The sequence below is a fragment of the Halichoerus grypus genome, chromosome 11 (assembly GCF_964656455.1).
Source record: "Halichoerus grypus chromosome 11, mHalGry1.hap1.1, whole genome shotgun sequence".
NCBI lineage: Eukaryota > Metazoa > Chordata > Mammalia > Carnivora > Phocidae > Halichoerus > Halichoerus grypus.
This window is the reverse complement of record NC_135722.1, coordinates 14,630,651-14,646,500: the sequence shown is the minus strand read 5'-3', so window position 1 is coordinate 14,646,500 and position 15,850 is coordinate 14,630,651. Positions and strand designations below refer to the sequence as shown.

Genomic DNA, 15,850 nt, shown 5'->3' with positions numbered 1-15,850 from the left:
CCTGCATACCTTCCCAGGTCCATCCTGGGCTGGCACCTGGGTCACCTGCCATCTCCGTCCCCACCCCCATCCCCGGCCTGCCATTGCTCACACCTCGGTGGCCCCCTGCAGGGTACCGCCGCTCAGAGACTCCCTGGAAGGATAAGCACCTGCCTCTCCATCCCTGGAGTTATACTAGTTTGGCTGAGGCCTGGGGCTAGTGGGGGGAGCTTTTTGGCCCCTTCCCAGAGGCAGGGGAGGAGGAGGGAGGCTGGGAAAGCAAGCTGGGGCTCAGTGTCGCAATTCCGGGCAGTGCCGGGACCTTTGCTCTACGAGGTGTCTATGGAGCGGAGGGAACACCGACTCTGGAGGCTGCCGGGATTGGGGTAGGGGTGCTGGGGAGGCAGTCGTGTAAGAGCAGCTAAGAGCCACCGGGGTGAGGAGAGGAAGGGGAGAGACGTGGAACTGGGCTGGTTTACAGGGAAATGCGACTATCATGGTTGGGGGCCGGGCGGTGGGGGGGGGCGGGGTGGGCGGTAGGGGTGAGGCTGGGCTGAGGGGGCGGGTGGGCGGGCTGGGGAGGAGTCAACATGGTGGGGAAGCTGCCCCGTGGGTGTGGGGGACGGCGGCCAGGGCTCTGGTCAGTTGTCTCCGCTCTGCCGAGCAGGAAGGAGAAGTGGCCCGACCCCTTGGCAGTCCCTCCCCGCAGCCTTTCCCCACATTACTTCCCTGGGGCTCCGGTCCCTTACTTGCTCAGCTCCGGCTCGGCTCCGCCAGCGTGAGGCCTCCAGACAGGGGATTGCACCGTCCTCCCCTCCCAGCAAGGGGGCTCCAGAGACTGCCCCAGCCAGGCAGTCTGGTGGCCTGGGGGATTCGGTGGGTCTGCTCCTCAGCACTGGCCTGGGGCTCTGTGTGTGAGTGTGGGATGTTGGGGGGGGGGTACCCTGTAGATCTTAGAAAGGGGTCTCTGGGGAGAAGTGAAGGATGATGGTGATGGCAGGCCAGGTAGCAAGAGGATTCTGTTTAGGTCCCAGAATAATTCCTGAGGGGTTCTGGGGGGAGGGGGTCCTGGCTGTGAAATGGAGCGACTCCTGGAGGCAGGAGGTTTGTTCTGGGACCCTGGAAAGTGACAGCAGTGAAGTTATCTAACGAACAGTCTTACTGGGTGAGTGAGCCTCGATCCCCTGCCCTAGTCCTGGCCAACTTTGGCTGTCCCCAATGCTGGAGGCGGGGAGAAGGGGCTCTGACAGAAGCTGGGCATATGCGCCCAAACACTCTGTGATGGCCTGGAGGGATCCCCTGGGGGAGAAGAGGTGGCAAGGTGGCCATCTTAGCCAACAGCTAAGACTTTGGTCTCAGAGAGACCAGAGTTGGAATCTTGGCTCTATCATTGCCTGTGTGGCTATAGGCAATTTACTTAATCTCTTTGAACCTCAGTTTCCTCATCTATAAAATGGGCTTAAGAATAGTCATGATATCGTAGGCATATCAAGAGGAAGGCATATAAAGCCTTAGCACAGGCTGATATATACATATACAGCAAGTAAATGTTAGCGGGTGTATTAGTACTCGTACGATCAGGAGGAGAAGGTTGCTGAGGCCAGAAAGGAGCCCAGTTCTGAAGACTGTAACATGGGTCATTCCTGCAGGACAGCCCCCTTGGTAATGTCCAGGGCTCCAGGAAGAGATGTCCTTGTGGCTGGAGGCCCCTGTGCCTGATGCTTCTCCCGGTAAGCTTCTTCACTCCAGCCCTCTCCTCTGCGCTCAGGTCCCAGCTCCTCTCCTCCCTCAGGAATCAGCCTCCTTCATTACTTGCCTTCTGCCATGCCCTGGAGAGCAGTCCAGAGTCGTTTTCGGTATTGCTTGCCTCCTTCTGCCCAGACTACCTCCATGCTGGGTCTGGTGCTGGTCCTTCTCAATGTGGGCTTGCTGCTGGGGAGAGTTGGCTTGTCTAGTGCTTACCAGCACTGGCTTTGAAGAGTTCTGTCTGACCTCTGAAGTGGATACACGTCAGCCCCTCAAGGGGACAAAGGTTACCATCCTCATCTAAGGTATTGAGGTGCGGGGGACTGCAAGTGACTAGCCCTAGAGCCCACACAAACTCCAGGGTCCTGCTGCCCTCTAGGGGTAGAGATAAATTTGCAGTTTCCCAGAAGGACGCTGAGGCAGTGGACGGGAGGGACCTGAGACCCCCTTGTGCCTCTCTTTCGGGGCTCAGACTCTGCAGTGGAGCTGTGGGAGCCAAATGCACAAGATGCCGGCAGCCAGGCGCTGGGAGGCAACACTGGCGTCCTCAGGGAGGAAGCCAGCACTCCCCAACCTGCTGGGGGCTCTCTGGGGGCAGGGCTGGAGGCAGCAGAGCCCGCAGTCCTGCTCCCTGGGGTGGATACCCCTCCAGAGTCTACAGGTGAGGAGCTGTTGGATTTGGAGGAGGTAGGGGCCCCCTGGATCTGGGGGGGGTACCTTAGGGCTGTTCACCTTATAAGATCATGGTTAAATCCAAAGGCTTTGGATTCTACTAGATCTGAGTGATCTGAATGTGAAATGTCTCTGCCTTGGGCCTTTCTGAGCCTCAGTTTCCTTATCTGTAAAATGGAAATAATAACGGGACCTATCTGTTACGGTTGTGAGGATCACTGCATATAAAGGGCTCAGGCAGTACCTAGGATGGAATAGCACTTGGCACATGAGAGCTACTTTCTCATAACAGACTAGACAGCATACAGTGAAGGGGATGAAGGTCACTGAGTACTCAGGGCATGCTTTCTCCTTGGAGAAGAACATGAAGGCTCTCCCCTGTATCCAGAGCTGCGTCCACAAAAGCGGAAAAAGGGGCCAGCCCCCAAAATGCTGGGGAACGAGCTGTGCAGTGTGTGTGGGGACAAGGCCTCCGGTTTCCACTACAACGTGCTGAGCTGTGAGGGCTGCAAGGGCTTCTTCCGCCGCAGCGTCATCAAAGGGGCACGCTATGTCTGCCACAGCGGGGGCCACTGCCCCATGGACACCTACATGCGCCGCAAATGTCAGGAGTGTCGTCTTCGGAAGTGCCGCCAGGCCGGCATGCGGGAGGAGTGTGAGTGTCTGGGGACAGGAGTGCGGGGGAGAGGCTGGGGGGAAAGGGGCGCCGGGGTGTGAGAGCAGACAGGCAGCTGAGCCTACGGGGTCTTCCTACACGGTCCCCAAGTATGGGTTAAAATCTCTTCCTTGACTTTACCCGATGCTCTCTGCTTTTCTAGAGCCTCAAACTACCCCTCGGCCCCACCCTTGCTTCTTGTCTCCCTCGCTTCTCCCCTCTGCACGTCCAACCCTGTCCTTAGGTGTCTTGTCCGAAGAGCAGATCCGCCTGAAGAAACTGAAGCGGCAAGAGGAGGAACAGGCTCAGGCCACGTCCATGACCCCAAGGGTGTCCTCACCTCCCCAAGTCCTGCCCCAGCTCAGCCCCGAGCAGCGGGGCATGATCGAGAAGCTGGTGGCCGCCCAGCAACAGTGCAACCAACGCTCTTTCTCTGACCGGCTTCGAGTCACGGTAACCGAGGGAACTGGGGCGAGGTGGCTGTGCCCAGAGCGCCCAGCGACTTCTGGATAGCTGACTCAGTGTCGGTCGTTTTTTCCGCCCTTGCCCTGCTGCGTAGCCTTGGCCCATGGCACCCGATCCCCAGAGCCGGGAGGCCCGTCAGCAGCGCTTTGCCCACTTCACCGAGCTAGCCATCGTCTCTGTGCAGGAGATCGTTGATTTTGCCAAACAGCTGCCTGGCTTCCTGCAGCTCAGCCGGGAGGACCAGATCGCCCTGCTGAAAACCTCTGCGATCGAGGTGGCTGGCAAGGCCGAGGGTGAAGGGAGCACCAGGGTGGGACTGTCTCCGGCAGGGGCTTCCAGGCAGCCAGGTGGGGAGCCAAGGTGCCCCATGCCAAGACCAGCCTTCTGAGTCCCTGTTTGAGGTCTGCTCCTTATGTGCAGGTGATGCTTCTGGAGACATCTCGGAGGTACAACCCCGGGAGTGAGAGTATCACCTTCCTCAAGGATTTCAGTTATAACCGGGAAGACTTTGCCAAAGCAGGTAAGAACTGAGATCAAAAAAGGATCAGGTTGGATGGAAAGACACTTTTTGTCATCAGGCTCGTAGGGACTACAGAGACACAGGCCCAGGGTCTGGGTGGCTGTATGGGGAAGGCTCCACTTGTTTTTCCAAGATAGAAAGTTGGGGTGGTGATAGGCCTCTCTCGCTGTTCCAAAGAGATCCCTGTCCTCTGTTGCATTTGGCCAGTGGTTTTCAGTGTTTCGGGGAACCTGAGGGGCTCCATAGAAGTGTCACCTTAGAGGAGGAACAGAGAGGCACAGGACTGTCTTTCATCCTCTCTTTAGCCAAACAAGAAACTCCATTTAATATTGTGCTTCTGCGTAATGTTTTGCTTGAAGAAATGATTTCGCAGCTAGAAAAAAAAAACTTGAAAACCATTGCACGGAGCCTTTTAGTATTTACTGATGAACTTGACTGTGCTCTTTAAGGATCGTGTGGACTGATTTTGCCCCCTACTCTTTTTCAGTTGCTTTTTCTGAAAAGCTAAAAACATGCTGAAACATGGCAATTTTAGGGCAGTTTTAGGATAAGAGTAAACACTCCCATCCCCATGCTGTACCTGGAGTGTTTTCTCCAAGAATTAGTTCACGATGCTGCTCTTTGCTACTTGTTTGCGGGCCATGCAATGTTGGTTTCCTCATATTCAATTGTTGGTAATGTTTGTGTTATGGGAGTGGGGGTGGGAAAGAATGGAAGGCTGAGAGGGTTTTGGAGAGACTAGAACTTCGGCTCAACAGGAGACCGAGTAGTTGAACACCTGAGGGAGTGGGTCTGTGAAATAGGGCTGAGGCTATGACTCCATTCTCGGGGTTGGTAGGTCCTGGTTTCCAGGGCAGAGCTCATAATCTTCTCTGGTTTCTCGTGACACAGAGCAGCTCCTGTGCCTCTTGTTCCAACACAGGCCCCCCCAGTGAACTTTCTAGGAAGGCCTCCCTTAAACTCTAGGGCATGGCCGAGCTCTGTGGGCATCTCCTGCCTTCTGTAGGGCCCCGTATGCTGCTGGAGTGTGTTGGCACCTAATGGGGCAATTTGATGACTTTCTCCAGCTTTCAAAGCCCAGCCCTGCTCTCTTTATCTGCCTGGTCCCCAAATGCTTATTATCCCCGTCCTTCCAAAGCATGGCCGCCACCTCCTTCCAAACACCCTCCTTTCTGAACGCTTTGCCATTCTCATGTCTACGGGTCTTGCTTCAGCACTTGTGGACTCGTGCCGTCTGAATCAGCACCTATTTATCAATTCATTGACGTAAGCAGTTTTGATGCCATCATGTTTGCCTTTCTTTTTGTCAGTGAGGTCTTGGGGAGGAGGGGCAGGGCCTCTCTTTTGTCCGGTCTCTGTCCATCTCTGCATCCGCTACCGTGTGCTGCATGCGGCGGACAACTCAGGATGTGGATCGATAGCAGTGGAGGCGCATGTTCAGCGAGCATGAGCGGCCCTGGTAGGGCGCACGGCCCAACTCCAGAACCTCCCCATCCTCTCTGTACAAAGGGACCGTTCAGCACATTTTGAGGCTCAACACTCCACCAAGAAAGGCTTTATAAAATGGCACTTACCCATTAAATGTCTCAACTGTCTCAACACACACTTGATAAACATCAGGGTGAAAGTACAGGAAGTGACTAATCAGGAAGCCTCGAATGGAAAAGTTAGCAGTTGGCTGCTAAAAGAAATCTGAGAAAGCCTAGGGGACAGGGTGGGGTGGGGAGCCTTTGTAATGGGAGAAGTGTTCTTTAGATGTCATGACTGTAGGTCATGGTTTGTTGAACTTTACCCTCCTCGGCAAGAAGACTGGTTCTATGTTTTACATTTACTCATTCATTTATTCATTCATTTACTAATTTAACAAACACTTATATAGTAGTTTACCATTCTAAGAACCCATTATGAGGTAGGTACTATTATTATCTCCATTTTACAGATGGAAAAACCAAGGCCCAGAGAGCTTAAATAACTTACCCAAGGTCACACAGCCTAATAAATGGTCGAGCCAGGACTCAAACCCAGGCAGTGTGATGCCACAGTCCATGCCCTCGACCACTTTGCTATGTTCCTGCTGGGACGTGAAACATGAAATGTATCTCTGGTATTCAAATAAGTAAGGCCAATTGCCAGTGAAAAAGTTTTCTTTGTAAACAAAAACAAGCATTGCCTCTATTTCCAGTAATGTGGGGCCCTGGAGAATTCCAGGAATAGCAGGTATTATCATTGAATCCAGCACCTCCTGTGGGCCAAGCACAGCACTACATGCTTTGCCTGCTTTGTGATTTCACCATCACCACAGTCTTTTAAGTTCAGATAGGACTCCCAGCTCACAGAGGAGGCTTAGAAAAGTTAAGAAACTTGCCTAATGTTGCCCAGCAGAGCCCTGAAGACTTCTTAGCGAGTTCCTAACAGTCCTAAGTTGAGGAGTTGGAGGAGAGAAGGAAGTTCCTGCTGCCTGTGCTGCATGTCCCAGCCTCCCTTCTTCCTCCCCAGGGCTGCAGGTGGAGTTCATCAACCCCATCTTCGAGTTCTCCAGAGCCATGAATGAGCTGCAACTCAATGATGCCGAGTTTGCTTTGCTCATTGCCATCAGCATTTTCTCTGCAGGTGCGAGGAGGTGCAGGCGGGAAAAGGGGCAAGAGATTTGCACCAAAGGGGGCTGCAGGCCCCATAGGGCAGGAATTGTGCGAGTGGAAGCCCTTGCTGTGCTACTTTGGGGAGGGGTGGGTGGGGCATGTCCATATTTTTGGGGTTATGATTTGGGGTATGGAACTAAGACCTTGGCCAGACCTGCTCCTCAGCTCTGTTGGTGACCTATAGACCGGCCCAACGTGCAGGACCAGCTCCAGGTAGAGAGGCTGCAACACACATATGTGGAGGCCCTGCATGCCTACGTCTCCATCCACCACCCTCATGTGAGTCTCCCCCTGCATTTCCCCCCTTTTCCTCCTCCCCACAGACTCATCCCCTGACACACCTACTTTCCCTTCAAGAATCCTTCCCTGACTACATCTTGCACAGACAATTCACTACCTTTCCCACAATTCCCCTACCCTTGCCCCCTTCCCTGGGGAGAGACAGAAACTGTACTTGTCTCTCTCCTTCCCCCAGGACCGACTGATGTTCCCACGAATGCTAATGAAACTGGTGAGCCTCCGGACACTGAGCAGTGTCCATTCAGAGCAAGTGTTTGCACTGCGCCTGCAGGACAAAAAGCTTCCCCCGCTGCTCTCTGAGATCTGGGATGTGCACGAATGACGGCTCTTCCACCCACCCCCCATCCCCCATATCTTCTGTTTTCTGGGCTGGAAGGCTGAGGCGCCTGGCTGCTTTCTAGAGGTGAAGCAGACTGAGAAGGGCAAACATTCCTGGGAGCCGGGCAAAGGAGATCCTCATGTGGCATTAAAGGAGAGTCAAAGGGTTGGGAGTTTGTGGCTGCTGGGCAGTGGAGGGTCCTGCTAAAACTGTGCTCCATTTGAAGACTGTACTGCCCCAACCAAACGGATGGGCCTGGGGGCCACTTTGCACAAGGTTCTCCAGCGCCCTGCCCGTCCTGCCTCCACCACTTCCTGTTTTCCCCACAGGGCCCCGAGAGAAATTCTCCACTGTCACTCTGCGGCTTGGCCATAAATGCCTCGGGGCTGCCTCACTGATAGGTCTGGCGCTGTTTGTACAGAAAGACCAAAAGGAAGATAGAATGAGAGAAACCATTTCTCTTGGGGGTGGGGGCACGGCCACGGAGGAGGAAACCGTCCTTTAGGATCTGCCTCCAGACGCAGAAGAGGGAGACAAGTCACAAGTGACAGCCTTGGCAGTGAGAGGGGACCTCCTTTTACTAGTCCTATGAGGGTAAATGAAATGCTGAGGCTTAGATACCCCTTTCCCGTTTAATGATCCAGGTGGGATCAGGTTGTCTTTCTGAAGGGGAGTGTGGGTGAATTTTCAGAACCTAACGCCTCAGTCGTGCATCTGTCTTCGTGCGCGCCCCCATAATGCCTCGGGTTTGTGTTGGTACCTAAAAAAAAAAAAAAGGGCACAACAGTCCGTGCTCTAGAGCCCCAGGCTCTGTGGGACGGGAAGACAAGTGCCCTAAGGCCAGGGAGAGGCTGCCCCGTTGTGGGTTGGGCCTGTCAGAAGGGCTGGACTCCATTTCCCAGAGGACACCGCGGCGCCGTTCACGCCCCCTTCACTCTGCGCGCTCCCGTGTAGGTGAGACTGCGGCCGGGCCTTCCGGCCTCGGTCCCCCCCGCCGTCCCTGAATTGGTAGGCTCCACCTCCGGGACAGCCGGCTTTGCAGCCCAGGCTGCTGGGCACTTCCAAGCGGCTAGCGGGGGGAGGGAGGGTGAGGTGTGGGGGCCGCTCAGAAAGTCTCAGGAGCAGTTTTATCTTGAGAAGTCGCTTCCAGATCATTACACATCCCGTCGAAATGGGCTCTATTACCATGTCAAATTAAAATTTCTTTGTGCAACCTAAACAAAAGGTATTCCTTTGGGTCCTCCCCGTGGCACGCTTGGCGCTGGGCTGGCCCAGCGCTCCCCATCGCCTTCCCACTCCCACACGGATAGGTGTGTGCGTAGCCGCCTTTCTCCCGAGGTTGGCTCCACCCTTCAGCGCTCGGCTTGGTGCAGCCCTGTACCCCCCCCCCCACCGTGGTGCGTGGTACAGCCCCCGGCCCCCTCATCCTCCCCCTCCCTCACCGGCTCCGAGTGGTACGCGCCCCCCGGTGCAGACACGGAACTGGCGCGCACTCGCAGCGGCGCTGGCGCCGGCGAGCTTCCGACGCTCAGCTGCTGGGTGCCGTCTGGCTGGGCCTGGCCGGTTCCCCAAGGCTCGGGAGGTAGGAAGGTCAGGCCACTGGGGGTCCTGGAAGGGTTTGGGACGGGGCTCCCCCGGGGGAACGGGCTTTGAGAGGAAACGGGGGCTCTAGGGGGAAGCCGCCTCTGAAGAGGCCCTAAAGGAGTGTGGGGAGGGGGCACGGGGTCTGGAGGGGAGGGGGGGGTCCGTAGGGAAGGGGAAGGGGCTAGAAGTGAGGGCGCTCGGAGCCGCCGAAGAGGTGCGGGCTGCCGGACTGGGCTCAGCTCACGGCGGCTAGGCTCGATTCCTGCCGGGCTGGCGGGTGGCGCTGGTTCGGGGCGTGGGCGGGGGAGAACTGTCCAGCAGGTGAGGGGGCGGGCAGAGCTGTCTTGCCGGGGACCGAGCCGGGAGTGTGCACCTTGTATTTGATCACGGTTTGGAGATCATGTTTGGTTTTTTTGAAAAAGAAAAAAATTGTTTTTGGTGTTTCAAAACAGGTTTTTTGGAGAGTCGAGATACCATTTCATCTTTCCTGCAACTGCTTCCCTCCCCATCCTCGTGCATCTCTAAATTCTTCCTCTTCCTGTCCTCCCCTCTTCTCCAACCCTGCCAATTGCTTGCCTCATTGCTCTCGTTCTCCCCCACGCTGACCGGTCTGTGCCGATGCGCTTGCAAGGTCACTGCCTGGGTAGGAGGGGAGAGAGTCTTCTGTTGTGCTCACGTCAGCAAAGATGTCATCTCGCTCTCCGGTTCCTGTGGTTTTACTATGACATTCTGCCCCCAAACGAAGGACTAATCCAAAGCGTTGCTAAACGTGGCCATTTGTAGGCTGAAAAGACATAGAGAACTTAAAGGTCTGTGGATTCTAAATCTGCGTCTGGATGGAGTGGATGAGGAAGCAGATAGGTATGCGTTTTGAGCTTGATGCCTTTGGAATATAGGAGCTGAGAACCAGGGACTTCCGATTAGTAAACATGGTTGAAGCAAAAGGCAGAGTCTGAGTCTGGGTTGATAGGAAGACAGGATGTGAGTTATAGGTGATGTTAGTCTTTCTGGGGAGGGGAGAGAATGTGGAGAAAAGCCTATCTCTACAATCTGAATAACCGGAGGTAGTGGCTGTTGATGAGGTATGAAGTGTGGCTAAAAATCTACCCTATCACTAGTTCTGGAACAGTCACAGGATCTCAGGGTCCTTGTGGTTCTGGAGGGAGATGAACATGGTAGAGCATGATAATGACTTGAGTTTTAGCAAATGATTCTCAGTGGCAGGGCTGAGATCCCATCAAGGCTAGAGGTCTGATGCCCTAATAATATATTAATAGAAGATACTTCAAGTGTGATTGTTGCGATTTTGGCAGGAAAGGGCTCTTGGTTTTCAGTATAAACATAGATTTCAAGTCTTAGCCTTGAGCTCTGGCCCTGTAAATTCTGTTTTAAGATACATTGGCTCTCACCCTAAGCATTTTCCATATAATTAAAGAAGTATGCTTTTTTACCCATGTCCCTTTTCATTTCTCTATTTCCCTCCCCTTCTTACTCTGCTTGGGAGGACCAGAGATCAACTTTATAACAGTGCCCCACCTTCTGCAGTTTGCTCATGATTCCATGGCACTGGAGAGAACCAAAGGATTTTTGGGGTGGTAGTAATACCTAGAAATGAGTATATGGCATGCATGGAAACTTGGTTTTGGTTGCATGGAAAGAAGATATCTCTCTCAAAATCCAGAACTAGAACAGAGTATAAACTAAAAATAGATGGGGGAGAAGATAATCTAATAATTAGCAGGTGCTGTCAGTGGAAGAGGTGTCTCTAGATTCAAGGAGAATGAATTGTTATGGCCCTGGCGGACTCTGGAGTAGCAGCTGCTGGCACTGTGCGGTCACCAAGCAGGGGAGGGGCCGTGGCTATGCTATAAATAGTCCTGGGCGCCACAGTCGCTATGGAGACAATACCAAATCCTATTACCTGCAGGTCCTCTATTGGGAGCAAGAGAAGGGAGGGAGCAGTATTTTGAGGATTTGAGAGTATTGCAAAGCAGTCTATGTATTATTAAGGAGAGAAGAAGAAAGATAGAACTTCTCATTATCTAAATCAAATAGAACCTTAAGCACACAGGGATTATGCATGTCTGGGTGTGGGAGTGCACGCCGCAGCAGAGAAGGGAGTGACGTGTGTGTATGTAGTGTAATGGGAATATCTGTGTATATAGCGAAGGAGGTCTTAGTGTGACCATGTGTGGAGTACAGAGGTAGAATCCTCTACGCACTGAAGATAGCCTTGTAGTGGAGTGAAACATTTTACTTAGAGAAGAGTATGGAGACCCAACAGGACTTAAATTATAATTAAGACCACATAAGCTTTTCCTACTTTTTGGACTATGGTTTAGAAATTCCTCTGAGCGCCTCTCCCTGTCCTAGCAGAAATTCTGTTATTTCTGCATCTAATTCTTAATTTGTGTAAGAGGTACAAGGACAAAGTCTCATCTGTGTGTATTGTATCACTGATTCCAGTCCTAGAACAGAGGAGAAAGACTATGATTCAGCACCAAGGGCAGAGCTAGTGGCGGTAGCCAGTGGGCCCCTTTCTTGCCTGAAGAGGGAAGAAAAAAATGGTTTAGACGAAGCAATTGGGGCATAGATATTCTTCATCTGAGAGTGCACAGGGTAGAGTAGCCCGCCGTTGTTATCGTCTGAGCGCATGAAGTATACAGTTTTTATGGTAGTTTCACATGAAGCTGAATGCAGAGTGTTGAAACAGAAAATAATTAGGTTTTCATCTAGGGGTAGGAGTACAGATTAGTGCTGATTAGAGTCTGGTTTGATCCTGATCCACCCTGGAGCTGTCCTTAAAGTGACTTAGTTTTTGTTATTATAATGACTGAGTCCAGATGAGACTAACTGGGTCTGTTTTTTCAGAAACAGAGCACCCAGAGTGAGGCTGGAAATGGGCTGCTTTGTAGGGATGGGGGAGGTGAGCCATTATGTATCCTACTTCTTGACATTTGGCTCTGTGATATCATAAGCCTAGACCAAGCTCTGGGCTAGGAAAAGTGTCATGTTCTCCCATCGTCAGGACTACGACAGAAGCCCTGCCGACCTCTGACCCTGGCTGGAATAAAGCTGAGGGCGATGAGTCCCTTGGGCACAGCAGTGGATTTTATCAGTACTTTTTTCCTATTGGACTTGAATTTTCAGATAACATCAGAATTTCTCCTGGGAACATTGACTCCTTGTGTGGTGCCTTGAAGTTTCTCTGAAATGAACTGATGAATTGGAACCATGGTGCAAAAGAAGAAGCTCTGTCCTCGGTTACTTGATTATCTGGTGATCGTAGGGGCCAGGTAACCAAGAAGAGCCTGGTTTTTGTCTTGTCATTTGCGATAACCACGACGTGTGTCATTATCTCCTTGCCAACACCCACATCGTTTTGCATATCGCACTCTTCCCCTGTTACTTCACCTTGGCAGGAATACTGGTACCAGTAGTGAAAACAGCGTCAGGTGGATTGAGAGTATTGGCCCAGAGGAACAGAGACAGAACAAAATTGCTTTTATCTAGCATCTTTGTGTTCTTGGGCAAATATACTCTGCATACCTCAGTTTCCTGATTTTGTAAAAAAGAAAAGTAGGCCATGCTCTTTACCTACATACCCCCTGTTAGTAATTCTTTAGCTAATACACCTTTAAAAGTGCTAATCATCTTAAGGTCTTCGTAATAATTCTATTGCTGCAATTTTCCTTGCATTTCAAGATAGGTATCTTCATGACAGTACAGATCTCATTTAGCCTGCCAGCTAAGTGCTGCAAGCCGCACCCATGTTTTTCAAGGTCATGCAGTTAGGTTACTTTATCCAAAATAGCATTTTGAGCTTTATTTCTGGACCGCGGTTGACATCTGAGACGGCATCCTATCCCTTCAGGTTGCTGAACTTGTCTTTATGTTCTTCAGGCACCCGAGCAGTGATAGTGTGGCCCAGACTCCTGAATTACTGCGGCGATACCCATTGGAGGACCATGCCGAGTTCCCCCTGCCCCCAGACGTAGTGTTCTTCTGCCAGCCCGAGGGCTGTCTGAGTGTGCGGCAGCGGCGCATGAGCTTGCGGGATGACACGTCTTTTGTCTTCACCCTCACTGACAAGGACACTGGAGTCACCCGTTATGGCATCTGTGTTAACTTCTACCGCTCCTTCCAGAAGCGTATGCCTAAGGAAAAGGGGGAAGGTGGGGCAGGGTCCCGTGGGAAGGAAGGACCCCGTGCCACTTGTGCCTCAGAAGAGGTTGGCACTGAGACCTCAGAGAGTGGCTCATCCCTGCAGCCCCCCAATGCTGACGCCGCCCCCGATGTCAGTCAGTCTCCTCGGGGCAAACCCCGGGCTAAGGCAGGGAGCCGTTCCCGCAATAGTACTCTGACATCCCTGTGTGTGCTCAGCCACTATCCCTTCTTCTCCACCTTCCGAGAATGTCTGTACACCCTCAAACGTCTGGTGGACTGCTGCAGTGAGCGGCTGCTGGGCAAGAAACTGGGCATCCCTCGAGGCATACAGAGGTACAGTTTGCCGCTGACACTCAGGAGAGAGGGAAGCAGTTAGAGATGAGATGTAACTGGTCTGTGAGGGGCAGGAAGTTTCCTCTGAAGCCTGAGGGCCTTCGTATATCTAGAAGGAAGTGTTGTCTTAGATCCTGTTGTACATTTAAGAATAAACTTTTGTAAAAAAAAAAAAATCATTAAAAAAAATAGCCTGAGGCCCTTCATCCACCTATTTAAGCATATATTAGTCCTTCCTAAGGGAAAGACTGCTGCAGAGTTAGACTTCCTAACGTAATAACGTTTGGAGTTTGCTGTTTCATGGCAGGCAGGAATCTAAGTCCTGCTATGTACACGTTTTTACGTTTGTTCTCACTCTTGTATATACCCTCTGGTCCCAGCTGAGCCCAAAGAGTGGGCTTTTCCAGTTGTCATCATTTTTACCATATGGTTACTGTATTGTATTGCAGTGGGATATGAGCTCTTGGTGCTTATGTGTCTGTTTCCCGCTCTCTGCTCCTCAGGGACACTATGTGGCGCATCTTCACCGGCTCATTGCTAGTGGAGGAGAAGTCAAGTGCCCTTCTGCATGACCTTCGAGAAATTGAGGCCTGGATCTATCGACTGCTGCGCTCCCCAGTGCCCGTCTCTGGGCAGAAGCGAGTAGACATTGAGGTCCTACCCCAGGAGCTCCAACAAGCTCTGACCTTTGCTCTTCCAGACCCTTCTCGATTCACCCTAGTGGATTTCCCACTGCACCTTCCCTTGGAACTTCTGGGTGTGGATGCCTGTCTTCAGGTGCTAACCTGCATCCTGTTAGAGCACAAGGTGAGAGAGCCAGCTTTCTAGACCTTTAAGGACAGGGCCTACATCTTTTTCATCTTTTTGTCCCTGGGAGGTAACACGATGCCAGGAATACAGCAGGTAGTCAGTAGGTGTGGGTTGAATTGAGGAACTCTCAGTAGCATGTACTCAGAGGGTTTGCCGCTCAGCTGAGTTATCCTTAACTAGACTGACCTAATTCTCTGAAAATATCAGTAGTTCTATTCCAGTGGGTGGTCCTGGAATTGGGAGAACAAGAACCAGGAAGGTAAGACATGGGGCAGAGATCACTGTGGAAGCTACGCTCGGGGAGCCCGAGGGCGTGGTGAAATGGAAATGAAGTTGCAGCGCTGGAAACTGTTTTCTCATCCACCTTATTTATGCTGTTGAGTGACCCTTGTACGGCTTGTGGCAGGTGGTGCTGCAGTCCCGAGACTACAATGCCCTCTCCATGTCTGTGATGGCATTTGTGGCGATGATCTACCCACTGGAGTATATGTTTCCTGTAATCCCACTGCTGCCCACCTGCATGGCATCAGCAGAACAGGTGAGTTTCAGGTGCTTTCTGGCTTTGTCACCTCTGTCTTCCAGCTCTGTCCAGCTCTGAGGGAGAATGATCAATAGCAAGAAGTTGTAAATCAGTACTCGTCTTCAATCCCTTATTATAACTTATTTGTCTGTAAAACATGACCTAACTTGAACTGATTTGATGGCAAAACCTATGTTATTTATGGTTTTTACTTTCAAAGTAAATGTTGGGGCGCCTGGGTGGCTCAGTCAGTTAAGCGTCTGCCTTCGGCTCGGGTCATGATCCCAGGGTCCTGGGATCGAGCCCTGCGTCGGGCTCCCTGCTCAGCGGAGAGCCTGCTTCTCCCTTTCCCTCTGCCTGCCGCTCTGCCTACTTGTGCTCTCTCTCTGTCAAATAAATAAATTAAAAAAAAATCTTAAAAAAAAAAAAAGAAAAAAGAAGAATATACATTGTTACCGTTCTAAAATCTGAAAAATTGTGAATACTGAAACACACCTACCCTCAAGAGTTTTGGAAAAGAGATTGTGGACCTGCATTTCCTTATCTGAAAAGATCCTGATTCTTTAAGTGATCAGAATAGGTTTAGTTTTTGTTTCTTACCCTCTTTTCTTTCCACAGCTGCTGTTGGCTCCAACTCCGTACATCATCGGGGTCCCTGCTAGCTTCTTCCTCTACAAACTGGACTTCCGAATGCCCGATGATGCCTGGCTGGTGGATCTGGACAGCAATAGGGTGAGGCTCTTGGCTGAGGGACTGTAGAGTCTAGAATAGGATTTCTTTGTCTAGTGTTTTCTTTTTCTAGGTTATTCCCAGGAAGGTCCTCAGTTAGGTGATTTCTCTTGTGTGACTCATTGAAACAATTTTTTTAAATGCTTAGCTTTTACTTTATTGGCTTAATAGTCCCTTGGTTAGGGCTCAAAGGAGGGTAAGATTCAGTTTTGCCAGAATGAAGTGCTGCCCTGCATCTAGGAGCAGTAGGGCAGTCGTGATTGTGGGAGCACTACACACAGTATAGCTCACCTGATGGTTCTCCTGGGGTGTGGTTTCTAGTAAGAAAGTGTCTTTCAGTGCAGACTTAAAATGTATATTAATATTTTGTGGCGTGAATACATTCAAACTTCAGCAGGAACCCTTATATGTG

General features: G+C 51.7%; 2 protein-coding genes across 57 annotated transcripts in view; both read left to right on the top strand.

Annotated features, from left to right (window-relative positions):
* Window positions 1-286: 286 nt before the first annotated feature.
* NR1H3 (nuclear receptor subfamily 1 group H member 3) lies at window positions 287-7,690 on the top strand. Of its 7 annotated transcripts, none has more exons than XM_036105091.2 (11): window positions 287-365; window positions 737-855; window positions 1,629-1,709; window positions 2,198-2,386; window positions 2,759-3,052; window positions 3,297-3,505; window positions 3,612-3,791; window positions 3,938-4,037; window positions 6,534-6,647; window positions 6,861-6,955; window positions 7,152-7,690. In XM_036105091.2, exons 3-11 carry the CDS (start codon window positions 1,667-1,669, stop codon window positions 7,296-7,298), a joined length of 1,371 nt encoding a protein of 456 aa, XP_035960984.1. In that variant the 5' UTR covers window positions 287-365; window positions 737-855; window positions 1,629-1,666; the 3' UTR covers window positions 7,299-7,690. The 7 variants fall into 7 exon arrangements, with proteins under 7 accessions (XP_035960984.1, XP_077914192.1, XP_035960985.1 ...); XM_078058066.1 differs by having other exon boundaries at window positions 737-893; XM_036105092.2 differs by lacking the exon at window positions 287-365 and having other exon boundaries at window positions 588-855; window positions 2,786-3,052.
* Window positions 7,691-8,717: 1,027 nt separating this feature from the next.
* MADD (MAP kinase activating death domain) overlaps window positions 8,718-15,850 on the top strand; it is a 39,805-nt gene continuing 32,672 nt past the window's right edge. For all 50 annotated transcript variants that reach the window (XM_036105056.2, XM_036105067.2, XM_078058052.1 and 47 more), the window contains exons 1-6: window positions 8,718-8,877; window positions 12,030-12,175; window positions 12,783-13,379; window positions 13,883-14,186; window positions 14,596-14,727; window positions 15,328-15,441. In XM_036105056.2, the coding sequence (XP_035960949.2) occupies window positions 12,114-12,175; window positions 12,783-13,379; window positions 13,883-14,186; window positions 14,596-14,727; window positions 15,328-15,441 (1,209 nt within the window). In that variant the 5' untranslated portion in view covers window positions 8,718-8,877; window positions 12,030-12,113. The remainder of the gene's footprint in view (window positions 8,878-12,029; window positions 12,176-12,782; window positions 13,380-13,882; window positions 14,187-14,595; window positions 14,728-15,327; window positions 15,442-15,850) is intronic.

What these genes read in the sequence shown, in the direction of transcription:
- NR1H3 (XM_036105091.2), top strand. Translation starts at nt 1,667, where the DNA reads ATGTCCTTGTGGCTGGAGGCCCCTGTGCCTGATGCTTCTCCCG. An exon ending in CATCAGCATTTTCTCTGCAG is followed by an intron (nt 6,648 to 6,860) that starts GTGCGAGGAGGT and finishes GGTGACCTATAG; the next exon opens with ACCGGCCCAACGTGCAGGAC. An exon ending in TCTCCATCCACCACCCTCAT is followed by an intron (nt 6,956 to 7,151) that starts GTGAGTCTCCCC and finishes TCCTTCCCCCAG; the next exon opens with GACCGACTGATGTTCCCACG.